This window comes from Aricia agestis, chromosome 13 (genome assembly GCF_905147365.1).
Source record: "Aricia agestis chromosome 13, ilAriAges1.1, whole genome shotgun sequence".
Lineage (NCBI taxonomy): Eukaryota > Metazoa > Arthropoda > Insecta > Lepidoptera > Lycaenidae > Aricia > Aricia agestis.
This window is the reverse complement of record NC_056418.1, coordinates 718694-739461: the sequence shown is the minus strand read 5'-3', so window position 1 is coordinate 739461 and position 20768 is coordinate 718694. Positions and strand designations below refer to the sequence as shown.

Sequence of the window (20768 nt, the reverse complement as noted above, 5' to 3'; positions counted from 1 at the left end):
TGTGTCATTCAATGTGTCATTGTCATATGTCAAGTCACACATGTCATTTTCCAAATTTTCAATTTCCCTTCTCTTCGCGTGTGATTGTGATTGTGTAGTGATAAGTTAGAAAATTTGAAATAACTTAAAAAATGACTGATACTGTGGACCAAAATGGTCAAGGGGAGGAGCAGCCCCAAGAGAAGACCGCAAAGCAGCTTGAGAAAGAGGCCAAAAAAGCTGCTAAGTTGGAGAAACTTAAAGCCAAGTTAGACAAAAAAAGTTCAGCGCCAGCTGTACAAAAAGATAAGCCGGAGGTTAGTATGAGAGGCAACTTTTACCTACCCTTCATAGGATTACTCGCATTCACTTCTTTTAAAATATGTAAGGATAATAAGTCACCAAAGAAGACAATAGGAAGTAAGCAAAATATATTCTTATACTTAAGTGAATTTTATTGCATCATGCGATTACCATATGGTATTGTTGTAATTATTATTGCTAATATATAATAATCAAAGCGTAAATAACTAAAACCATAAAAAAGTTTCACATAAACCTTTGATTATAAATCAAAGCATAAAACTTTTTTCAGTCACAGTGTTTCTTATTTAAAATTTAATTATATTTAGCTCTAGCTCAGAGAAAAATAGTGTTGATGGCTTAAATCAATTATAAAGAAAGTAAATTTAAATAAACATCAAAATACAAACATTTAACAAACATTTTTGTACCACATTTATGCAATAAATCATTATTATTATTATTAATATAAGGTTAATATTTATTTTAGAAAAAGGCAAAGGAAACAAAAGAGAGTGCAATTTACACAGCCAACACAGCCCCTGGGGAGAAAAAGGACATATCGGGTTCCATGCCCGATGCCTACAGCCCACAGTATGTTGAAGCCGCTTGGTACGCCTGGTGGGAGAAACAGGGATTCTTCAAACCTGAATATGGGGTAAGTTTTAGACCAGAAGTTTTCTAATAAAAAAATAGCATATATTATGCATACAGTTGATATACATTTTGCTTACTACAAAAGAGCAGAAATAGCATTCAAAAATATTAATGGTCTTAGCTTTACAGTTGAATAATGAATAATATTCATTATTCATTATGTTTCTATGGGTATGAGGGAGGAAGATCCTTGAAATAATCATATTATTTTTATTTATCTGCACTTTTAGATGTTTGAATTGGATAAGGATATCAAAATTTTACACATATTTTGAATATTCTTATAGAAAGAGTTAAGAGTTTCTGCAATTTGTATGAATAATATGCTAACTTGTAAACATTGTTTGGATATTACCAAAAACACTGAAATTGTAGCATATACTTTGCTTGTATGTTTACATTGTTTGAATGTTTCTCAGAGGAAATCAGTGTTGGAGCCAAATCCTAAGGGCAAGTTTGTGATGGTGATCCCACCCCCGAATGTCACAGGAACTCTTCATCTCGGCCATGCACTGACAAATGCTGTAGAGGATGCTATCACAAGATGGCACAGGTATTGTATATCAAATTTTTAGGGCTCACTTGTGACCGACATAATTTTTATTGTCTTTTTATTTCTCTCTTGTTCCTCATTATTTTTCAAGTGAGCATTTGACAAATAAATAGCAATAACCCTCTCTGGCACAAGTGGTGACAGTATTTTAATGTAAATCTTAGTCAAAAGATTTAAGAAAGAAATTTAAGTAAAAAATTTCACAAACTTTGTACACTGTAAGTGTATTACTTTATACTTACAACAGCACAAGTCAATAAAGTGTCAAAATTATAATTTTCTTGAAAAAAGTAGCACAATTTAGTAGAAATTATCCAAACTATATATATTGACTCCTTTACAATAATTTCAGGATGAACGGTCGCACGACGCTATGGAATCCGGGCTGTGATCACGCCGGTATTGCTACCCAGGTGGTAGTTGAGAAAAAGGTATGGAGAGAAGAGAAGAAGACCAGACACGACCTGGGCAGAGAGGAGTTTATCAAACACGTGTGGCAGTGGAAACATGAGTAAGTATAATAATATTGTGGTAAAATGGCAAGCCCCAAAGGGACATCTTACAATTAAGAGTTAAGTACTTGGTCAGGCCACTGACGTCATTTCAGTTTTTCGTTCAGTTGTATATATTATATGTCACGCTGATCTCAGAAGCTTTGATAACGCTGTTCAGGATTTTGCACTATTTGGTCCACTATATTTCCGGTACATAGGCCACATTGCTCCATTAAGTCAACACAACACAAGACGATGACAGCGCAACCCATCATTCACCCTCGCTCTTCATCTCCTGTCCGTCATTCCGTCAAAACATCAGCACGTAAAGCAAGCAAGATGCTTGTGTGTTGATTGCAACACTCAAATCAATGTGGCATCTCATAAAATATGTTTGTAAAACGACAGAGCATTGACGCTGCGGCAACTTACTGCAAAGCAACGAAGCAATGCGGTCAAACTCTGGCCTGAGTCGACGTGATTCGTTAAAAAGCAGATGACAGACGCACAAATAGACTTCGTCCGTTTGAGGTAGAATATACTTTGATTTTTGCCACTTTCCAGAAATATTTATGTTATAAATCTATTTATTCGCAGAAAAGGCGGTCGTATATATGAACAGATGCGCTCGCTGGGTTCGTCACTGGACTGGAGTCGGGAGCGGTTCACCATGGACGAGGTCACCTCTCGCGCCGTCACTGAAGGTCAGTCTCAAGTCTCAATGAAAAACATTTAATTAAACGTTGATAATGTTTGGCGTTCTTCTAAGAAACTTCAAAAGTGGTAGAAACGCAGATTACCGACTTTATAAAGGCCAGTCGCGAAGCACACAAAAATTCATACAAGCCCAACGTCCAATGCCTTTTTTATCGTCCACGTTTTTTGCAAGTCTATTGTCACCCATAAAGTTAATATACCTAGCAGAATAGAGAAACAAAGGCCTGAGCAAGCGAGATGTCACTATCAGTAACACTGTGTGGTGAAAAGAGACGTGTGATATATGAGAGCAGAACTCTTTTTTTGACGTCCAGTCGTCACTTATCGGCATGTTGATTAATCTCATAGAAAGATGCTTGTGTAAGTGTATACGTCATGTATTTTTACACACAGATGTAAATCAATTTCGGTTTCTTTTGACAGCTCGAGATTGTTGCTCTATTCCGCTAGGTATATTAACTTTATGTTGCAACCACACTTTTTCTGTCAAATTGCTGTCAGGATAGCCATGGGAAGCCGGACGCTAAAAGTTACTAATTTAAATGTCGCTTATTGATCGCTCTAGAAAAGTATAAGGCACTTAAAATTTATTGACCAATTTTTAACATCTCTTGTTATGTTCGCAGCGTTCGTCCGCCTGCACGACGCGGGCGACATCTACCGCGCGAACCGCCTCGTCAACTGGTCGTGCGCGCTCAAGAGCGCCATCTCCGACATCGAGGTGGACAAGCGCGAGCTGCCCGGCCGGACCATGCTCAGTATACCTGGGTATGACAAGCCGGTGAGTAGTATATCTTACCTAAGATTATGGTGACTTATAAGTTACTAGATGACAAATACGTTTATGGCGCGGGAACCGTACATTTTTCCTTAATAAAAACTTATCCAATGTCCTTTCCCGAAATTCATAGTATCTCTATGCCTAATTTCAGCAATTTCGGTTCAGCAGTTTGGGCGTGAAGAGGTAAGACTTTCAAATGTTTGACTCCAAAACCAGGACAACCTTAGAAAAAGTTAAACATGTATCTTTCTTTTTCACTCCTATTAAGTAACTCTATCTGTGCAGGTGGAGTTCGGCGTGCTGGTGCACTTCGCGTACAAGGCGGAGGGCAGCGGCGAGGAGGTGGTGGTGGCCACCACGCGCGTCGAGACCATGCTGGGGGACGTCGCCGTCGCCGTGCATCCCAACGACGAGAGGTACTGTGCCAATGACGATTGATCGATATACAGTCTGTGGAGAATCTAGAAATGGGGAATATGCATAACTAACTTAAGGTGACGCCGCGTTAAAGTAAAAAACCTTGTAGGATATGTTTTAGATTGCCTGTTTTCTATGAGAGGCCGGCCCGGCCTCTGATAGAAAACAAGCAATGGAACAGCAAGAACTGGAAAGGGCGTAAGCGACAAAATGGTTTTTGTCGCGTAATTTAAAAACGATAAATATATTTAATATAAGCTATGGGCACAGAATAGATAATAGTACAAGTACCAAAGTCTCACTGCTTTGATGTTTTCAAATGCCGCCGTTTTATGTGCCTACACAAACGGATCGCACGTGACCGACATTGAGCTCTCTGGCGCCGCGCGATGGTAAATAGGGTTGTCAAAATCAAATAAGTATAAATACCACGCAAGGTATACATACGGAAACTGTTATACCTACCTATTAGGTAAATGAATACCGAACATATAAATCAGTTTACACGACACCTGATTTTATTTTGATGTAGGTATGGATTATATTATTTTGTATAATGTATATGCAGCTACCACCTACCACCTATTTTAAATAAGTATATTTATTATAATTATAAAACATTTGTGTGTATATTTAATAATATTATTATTGTCATAGATTTAGGTACCATGACAGTACGTATATAAATTTGCTATTTTTTTTCATTCTCCCAACAATCGGCTGCAATGCAGTATTATTTTTTTTGATAAATTTTGCCAATTAAAATATGACACTGCGTAAGAGACGCGCGCGTGCGCCACGTCAGTGCGCGGCAACCATTGAATCGCCCGACGACGTCGGGGAGTCTCTGTATGTACTCGTAGCTCGGCGGCGGAACGGCGGAGTGACACCCCCCTGCTATGGGCAAATTAAAGTGTACGCTTGAATCAATCTATGTACACATTTTGAAAGCTTAAATCACTCTCCTCTGTTGGCAAAATTATAATCCCTTATTTTACAAAGGTATTTTTGGTTGATTATTCTGTGTTATAAAAGTTGACCAATCGTGTTATGCTATGGGTAACTCGAAGACAAAGACATGATAAATACTGATAATGAACTTTAATTTCTTAGCTTTAGTCATTATCAAGGCCACACACAGCCAAATTATCAAGGCGTCGCGTCGCCTTAATGCAAAATCCCCACCGTGCGGTGCGTGCGCACCTGCAGCTCTGATATTGCGAGTGTCCACGGGCGACGGTAGTTGCTCTCCGTGAGGTGACCCGTTTGCTCGTTTGTCCCCTTATTTAATAAAAAAAAATATACAAAGAAAACTCTGATTTCGATTAAAAGTTTTCACAAAAAATGAGACAAAGGCTTATAATATAACTTCGTTATTTTTCATTTTATAAAAAATGGAAATTGACTACATGGTTTATTAATAAAGATAGCTAGATTTCTTTTCCTCCCTCCGTTTTTCGCCGAACAATATTTAAGTTATACGCGGCATATACAGCCTACACATGAGTTTGTATTGACTATATTGTGTGTCAGGTATAAGCACCTGATCGGCAAGAACCTGGAGCACCCGATATGCAAGAGGAAGCTGCCCGTCATCGCCGATGACTACGTCGACATGAACTTCGGTACAGGTGGGTACAACTCTGCTAACTTAAATAATTTGTGCATCAACAAAGTGCAAAGGGAATAAAAGTGAACGTTATTGTCATGTCTAACTCCATGTGAGTTAGAAATGACCTCAGAACAGGGAAATAAGGAGAAGTGTTATGTAGCGCCGTTTATATGGAAACCTATGTCGCCGACTTCAATGACACTATATTGTCAGAATAGTGTCAACGGTACACAGTCTAGTGATGTCCGGTCTATCTACGGTGTCGATTAATTATTATTACGACGATATGAATGTATTTTGGTAGGTATTTAAATACTATAAAAGAATGAAAGTGATAAATAATTAATATTACAGAGTCTAACAAAAATAACTTAAAGGCCGAAAGGGGTTGAAATCATCCATGATTACGAAAAACTTTTACTATGGGACCAACTCAATTCGGCAAAATAATCAACTGTTTGGCAAAATCGTAACTAGGCAATAGATAAACATTCATAATATTATATAACCAGATGTTAAGTTGGAAAAAGACAAATATGTCTGCGAAAACCGCATTCAAATCGGATCAGTAGTTTTCGTGTGATGCTGGAACAAACATACAGACAGACAGACACAAAAAACTAGCCACAGTTTTGGCTTCTATAGCGATGTAGTAACATCCCCCGCTTATTATTTTTTGAATATCTTTAAGAAGGAAAAAAAGGGACCCTATTCCTAAGACTTCGATGTCTTATTGTCTGTCTCGGCTGTATATCTCAATAACCGCTACTCTTCTGAAATTTTCATAGATTGTGTATGTCTGTTACCGATAAAATAACAGATACTAAAACAAATTAAATTTAATATTTAAATTTAATTCCCACACAACAAACGTGATTTTTTTGCTATTTTTTGCTCGATATCAATAATGGCAACAGGTACTAGGTAGGCACTTGAAAAGTACAAAATACTCCATTGTATTTATACTTTAACAATTAATAGTAAAATTAAAATAAACTAAATAATTAAGGATTCGTACAAAAACATTATTTGCCTAATTTTGCTCTATTATGATAAGGAACCTTTCGTGCGCGAGACCAACTCGCACTTAGCCGATTTTTTTTTTAGATTTCTTTTTTGAATTTTGCGTCTTTGGGAAAACTGAAATAGGACTAAAAGCGATGAAGGTAATCATTCTTCAAAGATGCACTAATTATTGTAAGTTATTATATGAGTAAGCATTAAGCACCACTTCTTTCGACTATAAAATAAAACTTCCGCATATTTATAATAAATTTAGACCTTCCGCGCGGCTTCACCCCCGTAAATTAGGAATTTCAAAGACAAATGAGCCCACAAAAATAGCCTATGACATCATGTGGTCTACTTTTTATTTATGCCAAACAACATAAAAATTTTTGGATGGTGCGTGAAATAAGTCCTTTCAAATAATTTTCCCCATTTATTCCACACTAGCTATTGCCCGCGACTTCGTCCGCGTGGACTTCAGTTTATAGCGCGCGGTGTCAACAAAATTGGTGTCAAAAGCTTTTTAAAACCCTGGTACCCCTTAAATCAAAATACCCAAAACAGCCGTGTAGTGTGCACATAATATTATTATTTTTTAAATTAAACTTTTTATACCTTTTAAAGCTTATTATAGCTTTATACAACTTAGCTGCATTACACAACTTTACCTTTACCCATAAACTATTTATTATTATTGTTGGTATGCTGTTGTTTCTACTTTCTGATATCTATGTTGGTAGGTGAGTTATTTGATAACGTGCATAACAATCGAAAGACTTGAAAAACGTAGTCCAACATGGTACCACCTCTTATATAGAAATATATATGAGCAAGCGATAGCGTCATCTAGGCGACTCTTGGCGCCATCTGTTATGAGTTTTGGAACTAACTTAATTTGAACAAATTTACGCATTTTCATCCCCTTACAACCCCTTTTTCCAGTTAAAAAGTAGCCTATGTCCTTTCTCAGGCTTTAGACTATCTGTGTACAAAATTTCATTACAATCGGTTCAGTAGTTTTGGCGTGAAAGCGAGACAGACAGACAGACAGAGATACTTTCGCATTTATAATATTAGTATAGATTTTCCTGTTTCTTGGCTATGAGCTATCTAACTCTGAAAGAATACTTCAAAATTTCAAATCGGACTAGTAGTTCCTGAGATTAGCGCGTTCAAACAAACAAACTCTTCAGCTTTATAATATTAATGTAGATAATAACGCAACCGCATAAAAAATGTCGATAAAAATATCGATACCAAAATCTGCATCACACCACATCACTAGTGCCTTAGTTTGATAGTTCACCGAACATTTTTCGTGAAGAATATTTTTCGTGAATAATAATTGATTTTTAAATTAAAAAGTCGTATATATTACAGTTGGCTGTGATAGGTGATCCCGCTATTTTTGATCCTGCAATTTTTGTAGGTAATTATAGCACAAGTCAGCATTTTGTTCGCAATTTACGGCGTAGTGAAAACGTGTTTGCCGTGGAGTGATTGACATACGACTGACAATTTGTGCCCATATGGGCAGGATTTGGCGACATGTGACAAGCTCTATAACATATCTCTTACTTCTAAAATCTGTGGAAATGACAATAACGTTCACATTTTCGAATCGAATATTGTGCAAATAGCAATATTACCATAAAATGTTTTCTTGCATCCTTAAAAGTGTGAAAGATAAAATTATAGGTGGCTGTTTTGAAACTATAGGTAGAAATTTTAAATGTCTTCTGAATGTCAGATTTTTCACTCGTTTAACTGTCACGCCATTTTCGAAAATTTTTCAATTTCTAATTACTCTCAATCATCACAAAAAATGGTTTATGTTTACACTTGAAATATCGGCCCACATTAATGTGTTAGTAGCTCTTTATTTGCATCTTTGTTTTATTGTTTACGTTGTAAGGAATGTAACAAGGAGAGAAACAATATAAGCTAGCTTATATTTTTTTGGCGCCCATTTTGGGCGCTTGACAGATGAGAGGGAACACACCGCATAGTACAGGAAATGCGGCGCGCACGGTGCGGACGAATGTGCGAGGTTTCACATCATTTCATACAACAAATTCTAAGAATCTAAAATGCGGCGCATTCGGCGCGTACGTGCTGATAAATGAGCGATCACTCGCCTTTCTCTGTCATCATTTTATATCTGGCTGGAATAAAAACTAACGATGGTTTCACTTTGGCATTATCGTTTACGAAACATCCGCCGGCTAGCCAAAAATAGCTCTATCTCCACAAACTCGTAAATAAAGAATGAGGCATTTCACAGCATTTTTTAGCAAATCTCGTCGTCTCGTCGTCAAAAAAATCGAGTTCCTTTTAGTGTGCTACTTACGTTGTATAAGACCTTAGCAGAAAGTATAGTCTGTTATGGTTTGAGTAGCTACGGTCGCACTTTTCAGACGTACTTAAATCCAATTTTTCAAATTACAGTGTAGACTACTTAAAACTATAGTGCCGTTAAAAATAAAAGAAAAATTTAAAAATAACTACTTGGGATTGTTCAATTATTGTGACGTATTACCGGTTTACGAAAAACGTGACTATATCATGCTCTCTAATCAATTTCATAACTACAATACATACTACGAGAAGGTACCACCTATGGCCACAAGAAGTATATTATCAAATAAAAAAAAATTAATACCTAAACACACTAACTTCTACGGTACTCGTACTTCAGACTATATAATACCTACTCTAATTGACACCTTGCCCCCTGAAGTACGAAGTAAAATAACACCTCTCAATATAAAAACAGTCGGCATGAACTACTTTACGAATAAATTAGTAATGCACTGGCCACACTAACGAGAAACGCCGTTAATTATCGCGTTAATTCTAAAACATGTTATAGCATTATTGCCTTTACATGCCACTAATTAAAGGCGATAATGCTTTAACAAGTTTTAGCATTATCGCGATAATTAACGGCGTTTCTCGTTAGTGTGGCCAGTGTATTATGCACTGGCCACACTAACGAGACGGCCACAACAACGTACCATCCTGTATATCGTAGCAAGTACGAGCGAGCGGTGCGTACGACAGAAGGCTGCGCTTGCGCTCGCGCCGCGCGCCTCATAATGTTGGCAGTAATGAGACGGTCGAGACTATAGCATGCGCGTCCGCTGTCTTACGCACCGAGCGCTCGGCTGGTAGGTGTTGTGTGAGTAATTAATAATTACTAATATTGATAATAATTACTAATTATTATCAATTAAAATATTATTATGTTAGCTGTACACAATTTCGAAATCACATAAAAATATGAGAGCCTTGCTGAATAGAGATAAGGATGTGCATGGTCAAACTTTTGAGAATGATTACGTTTAGAAAAATGTTTGTACTGTGTCTACTCTTTCTTGACAAACTGTAAATTAATGTAGGTTTGTATAATATTATTAAGTACTTTAAAACTTAGTAATTTGTAGCTTTTATTTAGTTTTATAAGGAGTGTGAACCAGGAACAAGATAAACCTGTCAGGGTTTTTTGTTGCTCTATATTAAAATGTATCTTTTATATATTATTATATTGGTTAATAATAATAAAAAAAACAGGTGCGGTGAAAATCACCCCGGCTCACGACCCCAACGACTACGAGATCGGCAAGCGCCACAACCTGCCCTTCATCACCATATTCGACGACGAGGGCCGCACGCTCGACAACTGCGCGCAATTCTCTGTAAGTTCATACGCACGTTGTAGTACGATTTTGGAGTACGCATCTGTGACTAGATGTGCCTTCAAGTCGGTTATATGATGTTTCTTCAATTTAAATTATTCTCAGCACCGGTATCCCTCTCATTCTATATGAAATTCGTTCATAGGCAGATGACGGATGTTATTTGGTCGCATTACTCGCATTATGTGTGTCTATGATAGTCGTATCAGTTGACTGGGTTTGACATTAATCGATCAAATTACGTAGGTCCGCCATCTGCCTACAAATTAATTCTTCTGATAGTGCATCTATGCCTCTCATCGTCTCTCTTCAATTTTCTACAATCTACATCCTTATCCCACAGGGCAAGAAGCGTTTCGACGTGCGGCGCGAGATCGTCCTGTGCCTGCAGCAGCTGGGCCTGTACCGCGAGACCAAGGACCACGCCATGGTGGTCCCGCTGTGCAGCCGCTCCAAGGATGTGGTGGAACCCATGTTGAAGCCGCAGTGGTAAGAGATAGATATACAGGCTGTCACAAAACTAAAATAAATGATAATACTTTAGGATGTGTATGGGTCCCCTATATAGAGTTCTCTGTGAAAAAAATGGTCTTTCAGCGCTGCTACTTTCACAATGAACTCTCTACAAGGAACACCTACACTTCCTAAAGTATTATCACTTAGTTTTGTTACATCCTGTAATCTGTATACTCGCGCACACTAGTACGCTTTTCAGACGTACGCATCATATGAGTGTGCGTGCGCGCGTTTGTATATGGACTGTGATACGTATATAGATGACTCAATTTTGATTCATTTTAATCTAAATGTCAATAAAAAAACTAGATTAAATTAATGTGCCACTATATTCTTGCTGGGTTAGTTTAGCATCTCTGTTACCTAAAATACCAAACAAATGACAAAATATATTCATTACAGGTACATCCGCTGCGATAAGATGGCGGAGGAAGCTATCAAGGCCGTCAAAAGCGGTGAGCTGAAGATCATACCGGAGGTTCATGAGAAGGTGTGTTGCTATCTCTTTCTTGCATAACATTTACCCTGTTAGTGCAGTGACGCTGCGAACTGCAAAAAAACGCGGCTGACTTAGATGATTTTTTTTGTTTGAAAGAGCTAATACTTTACAAATGTACCTGTAAATTATTATAATATTGTTACGTGCTAGGGTTCGTAGGATTTGGAGAGAAAGACCTGCTGACTCTCTTAAAGACTTTATTCACAAACACTAGGTCACACAAAACACTAGGTCCAAAACACTAAGCACTATCACTGTCCTAAGTCGTAGCCAAGTCGTAGGTTCCACTAGAATCACTTTTTGATCACTTGTTTTTACTCCGAAGTCGTCTTGATGATAGCTCGTACCGAACTGAATTACCGGCCCGTCTGCCTGCGACTATTTATATGGGGCGAGGCAAATTCCAGACTGTACGAGAACATTCCTCTCCCGAATGTACAAGATTGGCGTAAACAAGTGTGAAATATTTCTAGAAGCCTAACGCCATCTAGTATCGAATAGCGGATTTACGCTGTCTGCGTTTCTTCAATAAGTTACGCTAGATGGCTCTATGTGTCCGTATCCATAACAATTTGATCAGGCTGATCGAAGACGAATTTTTGTTAAAATTTTATTTACCTTTCTTATTTGTATTTGCTTTACATATCTATATTGTGTTCTATTTATTGTTGTATTACACAGATATGGTACCACTGGATGGAGGGTATCCGGGACTGGTGTATATCCCGTCAGCTGTGGTGGGGACACCGTATTCCCGCGTACCGCGTCACAATTTCGGGACAACAGGTACGATAAATTATGCAGAACTTAAGTGTATAACCTTTGCTTGCAGCTACACAAGAACAAAATAGGGTATATCGTTATTTTGCCTATTTTGTAGGTTAAAATTTATATATGATTTGTACGTTTGTAGTATTTTAACCTACTATGAACTATAAACACTATGCCAAAAGTATGATTTTAAAAATGTCAATACTTTGAATTTTACACAGTTGAAACATTTTATATGACCATTCTTTAAGATAATATACTTATAGCAGGGGGCTAAGCCAACGGGTTTTTATAATTATTTCGCCGATCGCTGGTCTAAAATGTACGGAATTGACAAGCGATATTATCAAGTTCGACAATATGAAGCCAACTTTCATCTCAATCAATTCCGTATATTTTGATCGATGATTCTATAAATAAGCTATAAAGAAAACGCGTTGGCTAGGGTCTCAGGTATACAATAATTGTAGTAATAATTGGTATACAATAAATGCAGTACTACTAATATTATAATAATTATAATATTAGTAGTACTGCCAAATAAAATAAATAAAATATTTTTTTATTTAAAATAGGTATATATGAATACACTTTTTGAATATCTAGTTATAATCAACATATCGTCGATTTGTTTCACGCGGCAAGGAGCGTGATGTCGCTATGCCCGCGCGGCGCCGCACGCGCTCCGGACGCAAGAAGCGACGCGTACGTCATAACAAGCCACGCCCAACTGTCATTGTACGTGTAGGATGTGCTGCATGAATGTTGTTAATTGCGATGTTTATTGTTTACTCATTTATTTGGGGATATTTTTTACATTGATTTGCAATCTTTAGTCGTTTTACTGTAGCTAAAAAGTTTCAGTGTTATAAAATTATATTTCTCGTGGCTTGTTTGTTTTCACATTCACAAAACGTAAATTTTCGTTAGACAAGCTGGTATGGTGATTGCACATTCACCCGCACCGAACGCGCCTCATTTCTTGTACTATGCGGTGCGCTCGACGCGTACGGCGCGTGTGTTGCTGATTTCGTTGGTTCTAAAGCTGATCGCACATTTGTGCGATCAGCTTTAGAACCAACGAAATGTTTAATGCAATATTTGATGGACTTTTGAAAGCATGTTTTTGGAATGAAAACAGATATTTAATTTTATGTTTATTGAATAAAATGCATGTGTACAAAGTTTTTTTTAATGCTGCGAAATATCCCTGCTTTTTTTATAAAAAGGCAACATAATTTGAAACTTTTTGTAGGAGTGTTTATCATTTCAACTAGATACAGCACTATTGTATGAATTAAACGTATAACAAGTAAATCTTGTCTTTATAACTTTTAAAATTCTTATTCTAGAACGAAGAAGAACGTTGGGTGTCGGCGCACTCAGAACAGGAGGCCCTCACCAAAGCGGCGGCCAAGTTCAACGTGAAGGCGGAAGACATCACGCTGTGTAGAGACGAGGATGTGCTGGACACGTGGTTCTCATCCGGGCTGTTCCCCTTCTCGATATTCGGCTGGCCGGATAACACGGAGGATTTGGAGGCGAGTATTTTTTGATGTGACAACGTCTAATAACTCGATACTACGGGCACGAAAAAGATGACATTTCACAGGACACGACAAAGAAATTTCCATTATAAAATCGTGTAAGTCGAGAGAAATAATCCACGATTAATTATACCCAGACACGTGTAAGTTGGCCTAAAAAGATGGGGACAGAAGATGAAGTAGGAGGGAGGGAATGACGATCTGTCGCTGTCACCATCTTGTATTGTCTCGCGTGTCAACTCAACGCAGATTGTGGTTTACTTTAATTTTACAAAAACTTAATAAATTATCTGTCAAATTGAAATAGAAATTTAATCATTACTTGTTTATATATTTACTTGCAGGCGTTCTACCCCGGCTCTCTGCTGGAGACGGGCCACGACATTCTGTTCTTCTGGGTGGCGCGCATGGTCTTCTTCGGACAGCGCCTCCTGGGGAAACTGCCTTTCAAGTGAGTATATAATATTTATGTAACACTAAGTTTATGGGTTCGATTGCCTTAAGTGAAACGTCGGTTGGATCAACGTTCGTTACATTAATTATTAGTTAGTAAGTTTTACTTAGTTACTAATTTAAATTGTCATTCCATCGAGTCCCACTGTGCGACTACCTGATATTCGTAACAATAGGCGTAAAGATTTTTTATAAGCATAAGTCATGATCACTTTAGTGGCTCAGTTTATTTGGATTTTTTTTCTTTGGTTACTGCCATATATTCCTGACACTGTCAATAGCTTACTTGTAAGTTGTAGAAGTATAATTTCACCAAACCTTATCTTTCAGGGAGGTATACCTGCACCCAATGGTGCGTGATGCCCACGGCCGCAAGATGTCCAAATCCTTGGGCAATGTGGTGGACCCCGTGGACGTGGTGCGGGGCGTGACCCTGGACCAGCTCCACGCGCAGCTGCTGGACTCCAACCTGGACCCGAGAGAGATAGAGAAGGCCAAGGCCGGTCAGGCCCGAGACTATCCTAATGGGATACCGGAGTGCGGCACTGATGCGCTCAAGTGAGTATATTTTGTATCTAAGGTGATGTATGAATAACGTAGATATTGTAGTGTAAGATATAATATTAAATATGTAAGTAAATATAAATTTTAATTTTTTTTGAAACATGAATACTATTCTATGTGTTCTGCCTACAGCAGCTTTCTACAATTCCATACACGGTAACAGAAATTTCATGTAACGCGATTCAATTCAATTCGTTAATTTGCTCTAAGAGTGGTGAATACTGTGTACTTTACGCGAATGCACTTTATTTCTGATTTGTTTCATTTAGGCCCAATAGAGTAAGTCCGGATTACTGTAGTGTCAGCGAGAACTGCGTATCGTTCAGTGGTGCTTTATCCATACTTCCATACTAATATTATATCTCTGTCTGTCTTTCTGTTACCTCTTCACGGCCAACCGTTGAACCGATTATGCTGAAATTTGGTATGAAGATACTTTGAGACCCCGGGAAAGGACATAGGATACTTTTAATCCCGGAAAAATGTACGGTTCCCGCGCGATAAACGAATTTTGGCGCAACGAAGTTGCGGGCATCATCTAGTTGTATATAAATAATAAAATATATAAAAATTGATTTGTTTCTGAATAAATTTGAAACCAATGTTCTCAGTAAGTCTACATGGTGCCTACCACCGGTTACGATACGCCGACACCGAGACGCAAACAAAATTTTCACTGATTTAACGTCAACTTGTATTATGCCAACTTACAGTGTACAGTTACTAAATATTGGCTATATTTATAAACCATAACGTTATGTTGCAAATAACCCTATATCATACATACCTTGATCATCCATAACACCTGTTCCAATGGCCAGGTTCGCCCTGTGCGCGATGGCCCAGGGTCGCGACCTGAACCTGGACATCCTGCGCGTGCAGGGCTACCGGTTCTTCTGCAACAAGCTGTGGAACGCCGCCAGGTTCGCGCTGCTATACTTCCCACCTGACACGTCCTATGAGGTGACACAAGATTATAATATAATATTATTATTTTAGGCAAATTATGGACTGTCTTTAGAGTGAGACTACATTGCTTGTGTTGCGTCGACACAGCGTAGATATGCATACACTGCTTTAGAGCGAAGATATATTATTTCGACGTTTTACGCTCATATTTTATAGTAACTGTGTTGGAAAAACTTTGTAGGTACACAATGACAAACACATCATTTAGCATATTCCTCATGCGTGAGAGCGTGAGATCTACAAAGGAATATCTTCCGCCTGTATAGTTTCAGACATTGTATATTATGTGCCATTCATTTTTAGGAACATGGATAGCGCGATTCAGTATTATGGGCAGCTGTTTAGTTTGCTACAAGTGTAAACATAATATTGTTGTCGTGTTTTGATCATATATTATGTCTGTTGTGTGATGTGCATGTTTCACTATTAACAAGCCCAACAATTCGCAGGCGTTCTCCGGGCCACTCCCAGCGGGTTTATCTGCTATGGACCAGTGGATGTTATCGAAGGTGTCGCTCGCGGTACAGAAGGTGAACGGCGGGTTCCGCTCGTACGACTTCCCCGCGGCCACCACGCATTGCTACAACCTGTGGTTGTACGATCTCTGTGATGTTTACTTGGTGAGTAGTGGAGTTATTTAAGGGCCAACCCATACCACAACCACACGACAACCACACCACATTGTCGGCCGTATTTTTCGTATTGTAAATGAACTGAACCATTCACACGTACCACATTTTGCAGTCGTTGTCGACCATTTGTGTGATACCGACCACATCGCAACCACAAGCGAACTAGTGGCCGACCACATCAAAACCACAGCGTCGATGCAATGACTGTGCGCGCACACCGCTCGAGCTCTTCCCCCCCCCTCCGTTTCATTGACTTTCGTACGTAACCACATCGCAACCACTGGTGACAACGCAACCACGTCGGCATTTTGTCGGTACCACAACGCAACTACAAAAGCCTGCAGCGACGCCATTCACACGTAACCACTGCTTGACGGCATTTTGTCGCTGCGACGTGGTGTGGCTGTATGTCATAATGTGATAAAGCCGATTCATTTTTAGTCCATTTTAATGTGCAGGAATACCTCAAACCGGTGTTTGCTAGCGGCACAGAGGAGGAGAAGGCGGCGGCCCGGCGGACGTTGTTCACGACGCTGCAGCTGGGCCTGACATTACTCTCCCCCTTCATGTGCTACGTCACCGAGGAGCTGTACCAGCGACTCCCGCGGAAGGACCGCTCCTGCCTCTCCATATGTGTAGCTCCTTACCCCACGGTGAGAATTATTATTTGTTTAAAAAATCAAATGATGTTTAAAAAAATAATGTTAAAATGGCTGAACGACAGATACATACAAAATAATCAGGCTAATGGTTAAGATATAAGTGGTCCCACTCTGAAATTTTCTTATGAAATTTTTGGTATAGAATAAATGAATTAAAATTGTCTTATTTTTATTATAAAACAGCTTTAACACATTTTTCTGTTTATATTTTACAGAGCCGTTTTTTTGTTTTCATGAATATAATTGTATCGTTATATCTTTTGTTCATTTCAATAAACATTTAGGAGGAGGAGACTCCTTGGCGTTCGGAGAGTCTCGAAGCCGACGTGGAGACAGTCCTCAAGATCGTCCACGCGATCCGCTCCACGCGCTCCGAGTACAACCTCGCCAACAAGCAGAAGACCACCGTCCACCTGGTGCTGGCTGATGATGCGCAGGCTCTCAGGGGCCTCTTCAGCAAGGTGCAGTCGCTGGCCAACAGCGAGCTGAGCGACGGCCAACCCCCGGCAGGCTGCTCCATACTCACCGTGTCCGATAAGATCGAAGTGCATTTGGTTTTGAAGGTAAAGTCACTACAGTCATACCCTTTTATGAATAAACAGTTTTTTCAGTGAATGACTAAAAAAGTCAGTCTTTGCCTGGCATGTTGGAAATGGCATAATAGACAAACACAGACTTAACCTTGAATAGTTATCCGCTGAAAATGTTTTGTTACTAACGGCGCGTTCCGACATACGGTACGTCTGAACGCGCCGTCACGTACGCGTTTTATGCTGTAGAGTGTAGCGCTTGGGAAAACACGCGAGCTGAATCGCACTCTTCTGAATGCACCCTAAACAGTAATTCGATCATTGTAATCATTTCTGATTTTCAAAAATGATTACAATGATCGGTCGATGTACTATCAGAGAAGTTGATTCCTAGTCAGATGGCGGACCTAAGTAATTTGGTCGCGTTAAGTCAAACCCATCCGACCGATCACAGCTAACATTTTTTTTCAGTAATCAGTTCTTTATTTGCAGTAAAAGTGGTGGTTATACAAGATGTTTACAATATTAGTGGTTCTGACACTTTTAGCTATACAATAGCATGCAAATATTATATCTAGTAAATTTTAATTATATGTCACTTAGTCTACAATTATAAATTACTTATAATAAGTTATTATAAAAGCTAGTTCATTATTAGTTACATTAATCTCATCATTAAGAATTGTTATAAGTTATTACAAACAAAATACCAATAATATAATATGCATAATCTTATTTATATTTTTTAATAATTATTAATTAGTCAAGTAAATTTACAATAGGGCTTACAATATTATTATATGTCAATTTCGTCAACATTTTTTCAATACATAATATAAATAATTTCAGGTTTGTAGAAGTTCATTTGTAGAATAAAATGTTTTAGATTTGAGCCACTTTATTAGTTCTTTTTTAAATTTAATATAAGGTAAGTCTTTAATTTCTTTCGGTATGGCATTGTATACTTTGATGCACATAGGGTAGTATTGTTTTTGATACAAGGTTATTCGTGGTAAAGTGTCGATTACCAATCTGTCAGCATTTCTATTGCTTCGTGAATATATTTCATGTGCTTCTGTAAATTGTCCATAATTCTGCTTTACAAAATTGGCTAGCTCGAATATGTATAGGCTAGGCAATGTCATCAGTCCTAGTCTTTTAAATAGTGGTCTACATGATTCATAGGGGGGTCTACCACAAATGGCTCTTACACATTTCTTTTGTGCTATGAATACCTTATTAATTTCTGTCGAGTTTCCCCAGAGCATTAGACCGTATCTAAGAACAGATGCTACGTAAGCATGGTACATCGCGAGAACTGGTAGGTAGTACACATATTTGTCTCAATCTGAAAAAAGCATAAACAAATCGGTTCAGCTTAGAGCATACATGCTCTATATGCAACTTCCAATTTAGATTTTGGTCAATATATTAGTTTTAGTTAGATTAACATTAAGATTATTATTTTGCATCCAAAGAATATATTTTTTTAATTGTTTCATTTAATTTAAGGTCAATATTTATATAATTATTAAGATTCATGATTACTGATATGTCATCAACAAATAGTGTGAAATTATCGTCTGTCACGACAGGAAGATCATTAATAAAGATTAAAAATAGTAATGGACCTAAAACACTCCCCTGGGGTACCCCACATTTGATTACTCTAGATTTGGACTTGTGCACCGACTGTACATTGAAATGATTTATTGAAGATATTTCAACAAATTGCGTTCTCTGATAGAGGTAAGATCTAATCCAATCTAGAGCTGGACCCCTGATTCCCAAATTTTCAAGTTTTTGCAGCAATAGCTCGTGTGAAACAAAATCAAACGCCTTTGACATGTCAAAAAATATGCCAAATGTAGGTTTTTTTTTCATTTAAATTTTTAGCTACGGTATGAACAAGATTAGAAGCTGCTAAAATAGTGTTTTTGTTAGTCTGATACCCATATTGTTCTTCTTTCAGTATTTTGTATTTGTTTATAAAAATAGTGATTCTTTTGTGCATACATTTTTCGTAAACTTTAGATATAACAGGTATAAGTGTTATAGGTCTGTAATTTGCTAATAATTTTTATTTCCTTTTTTTAAAATCGGTTTTACTAATGATATTTTAAATATATTTGGGTATTGTCCTGTTTCAAAAGATAAGTTTATGAGGTGACTGAGTATTGGCGTTATTTCTTTTTTACAATATTTAAGGACTTTCGTTGAGATGCCATCATATCCTTCTGAATTTGTGTTTCTTAATGACTGTATGGTTTTGCTTATTTCAGTAAAATCACAAGGTGTCAAGAAAAAACTACTGAAAACGTTTGTTTTATTTGTATTGATATTATTTACCTTGTCATTATTAGCACTTGTCAAATTTATAAAATAGTTGTTAAATTCATTAGCAATGTCAAATTTGAATTGACATAAGCCGATCATATGACGTAGGTCTGTCAACTGCCTAGGAATCAATTTCCTCGGTACATTAGTAATGCTAAAATAAATGATTGATTGATTTAAAAACAACAAAAAGCTTGAAAGATGTTATTGAATCAGAGCAAAACATTTTTGTTGGTATACAAAAATGTAATGCTAAAATTAATTACAATAATCGGTTTGTTCTTCTTTCCAGGGTCTTATCGATCCACAAAAGGAGATAACGAAATTGGAGAAAAAGAAGGAGACGTTGTCACAGACTATATCCAAGTTGCAACAAGCAATGGCGGCCGACGACTACTCGACCAAAGTGCCCGCAGAAGTTCAAAAAGCCAATTCGGAAAAACTGACGCAATCTCAGGGCGAACTAGAGAGATTAAACGCTGCAATGGAATCTTTAAAACTAATGTGATAATATGTTCGTTTAGCTCAATTAAATCTAAACAAAATGCTTACAAAAAGTGAAATATTTATTGAAGAACAACGAAAGAGAAAGATTTATCACAAATTTTTATACTGTTTCAGTATCTATGCATTTTTATCTTTAAGTCCTGAGTTGTAATGCTAGTTTTTATGATAACCAAAAGCAATAACATACTCGTTCCAAGTGATATTTCTAAGTTTGTGTTACCTCTCATTATTTATTTTATATTTGCGCAATAAAATCAGGTTTTTATAAACTTTTTTATTTTTAACTATTTTAGTTTTATCCCTATTTTATAATTATGATCGAAATGTAATGAAGGATAATTTAGATTTATGTTATGCTAGAACAATTTTATAAAAATAACATAATATTATAATAAAATATTTCAACAATGGATACTTTAATAAAGTAATACCACTACGCTGGCACTATACAAATATTTTGTCCTGTTAATGTCGGAGAGGTCGCTTGTGACTTGACAGACAAAAACAAGACATTGTGTTAAGTAATGCTCCTTCATTGTGTATATAGCCTGTCAAGAAAGTG

At 37.5% G+C, this 20768-nt stretch overlaps 1 protein-coding gene across 2 annotated transcripts; it reads left to right on the top strand.

The window, feature by feature from the left end:
* The first annotated feature begins 51 nt into the window (after positions 1-51).
* LOC121732870 (valine--tRNA ligase) lies at positions 52-20469 on the top strand. Of its 2 annotated transcripts, XM_042122868.1 has the most exons (21): positions 52-296; positions 773-940; positions 1359-1492; positions 1845-2003; positions 2584-2690; positions 3330-3484; positions 3770-3900; positions 5435-5532; positions 10095-10219; positions 10563-10708; positions 11138-11225; positions 11916-12020; positions 12651-12743; positions 13358-13546; positions 13897-14003; positions 14336-14563; positions 15391-15532; positions 15988-16158; positions 16629-16823; positions 17117-17395; positions 19992-20469. In XM_042122868.1, exons 1-21 carry the CDS (start codon positions 132-134, stop codon positions 20205-20207), a joined length of 3201 nt encoding a protein of 1066 aa, XP_041978802.1. In that variant the 5' UTR covers positions 52-131; the 3' UTR covers positions 20208-20469. The 2 variants fall into 2 exon arrangements, with proteins under 2 accessions (XP_041978802.1, XP_041978803.1); XM_042122869.1 differs by lacking the exon at positions 12651-12743.
* Positions 20470-20768: the final 299 nt, after the last annotated feature.

Excerpts from the sequence above, each read along its gene's own strand:
- LOC121732870 (XM_042122868.1), top strand. The coding sequence starts at position 132 with ATGACTGATACTGTGGACCAAAATGGTCAAGGGGAGGAGCAGCCCCAA. Across the intron at positions 2,691-3,329 it reads CTCTCGCGCCGTCACTGAAG|CGTTCGTCCGCCTGCACGAC; the intron begins GTCAGTCTCAAG and ends TTATGTTCGCAG. Across the intron at positions 16,159-16,628 it reads ATCTCTGTGATGTTTACTTG|GAATACCTCAAACCGGTGTT; the intron begins GTGAGTAGTGGA and ends TTTAATGTGCAG.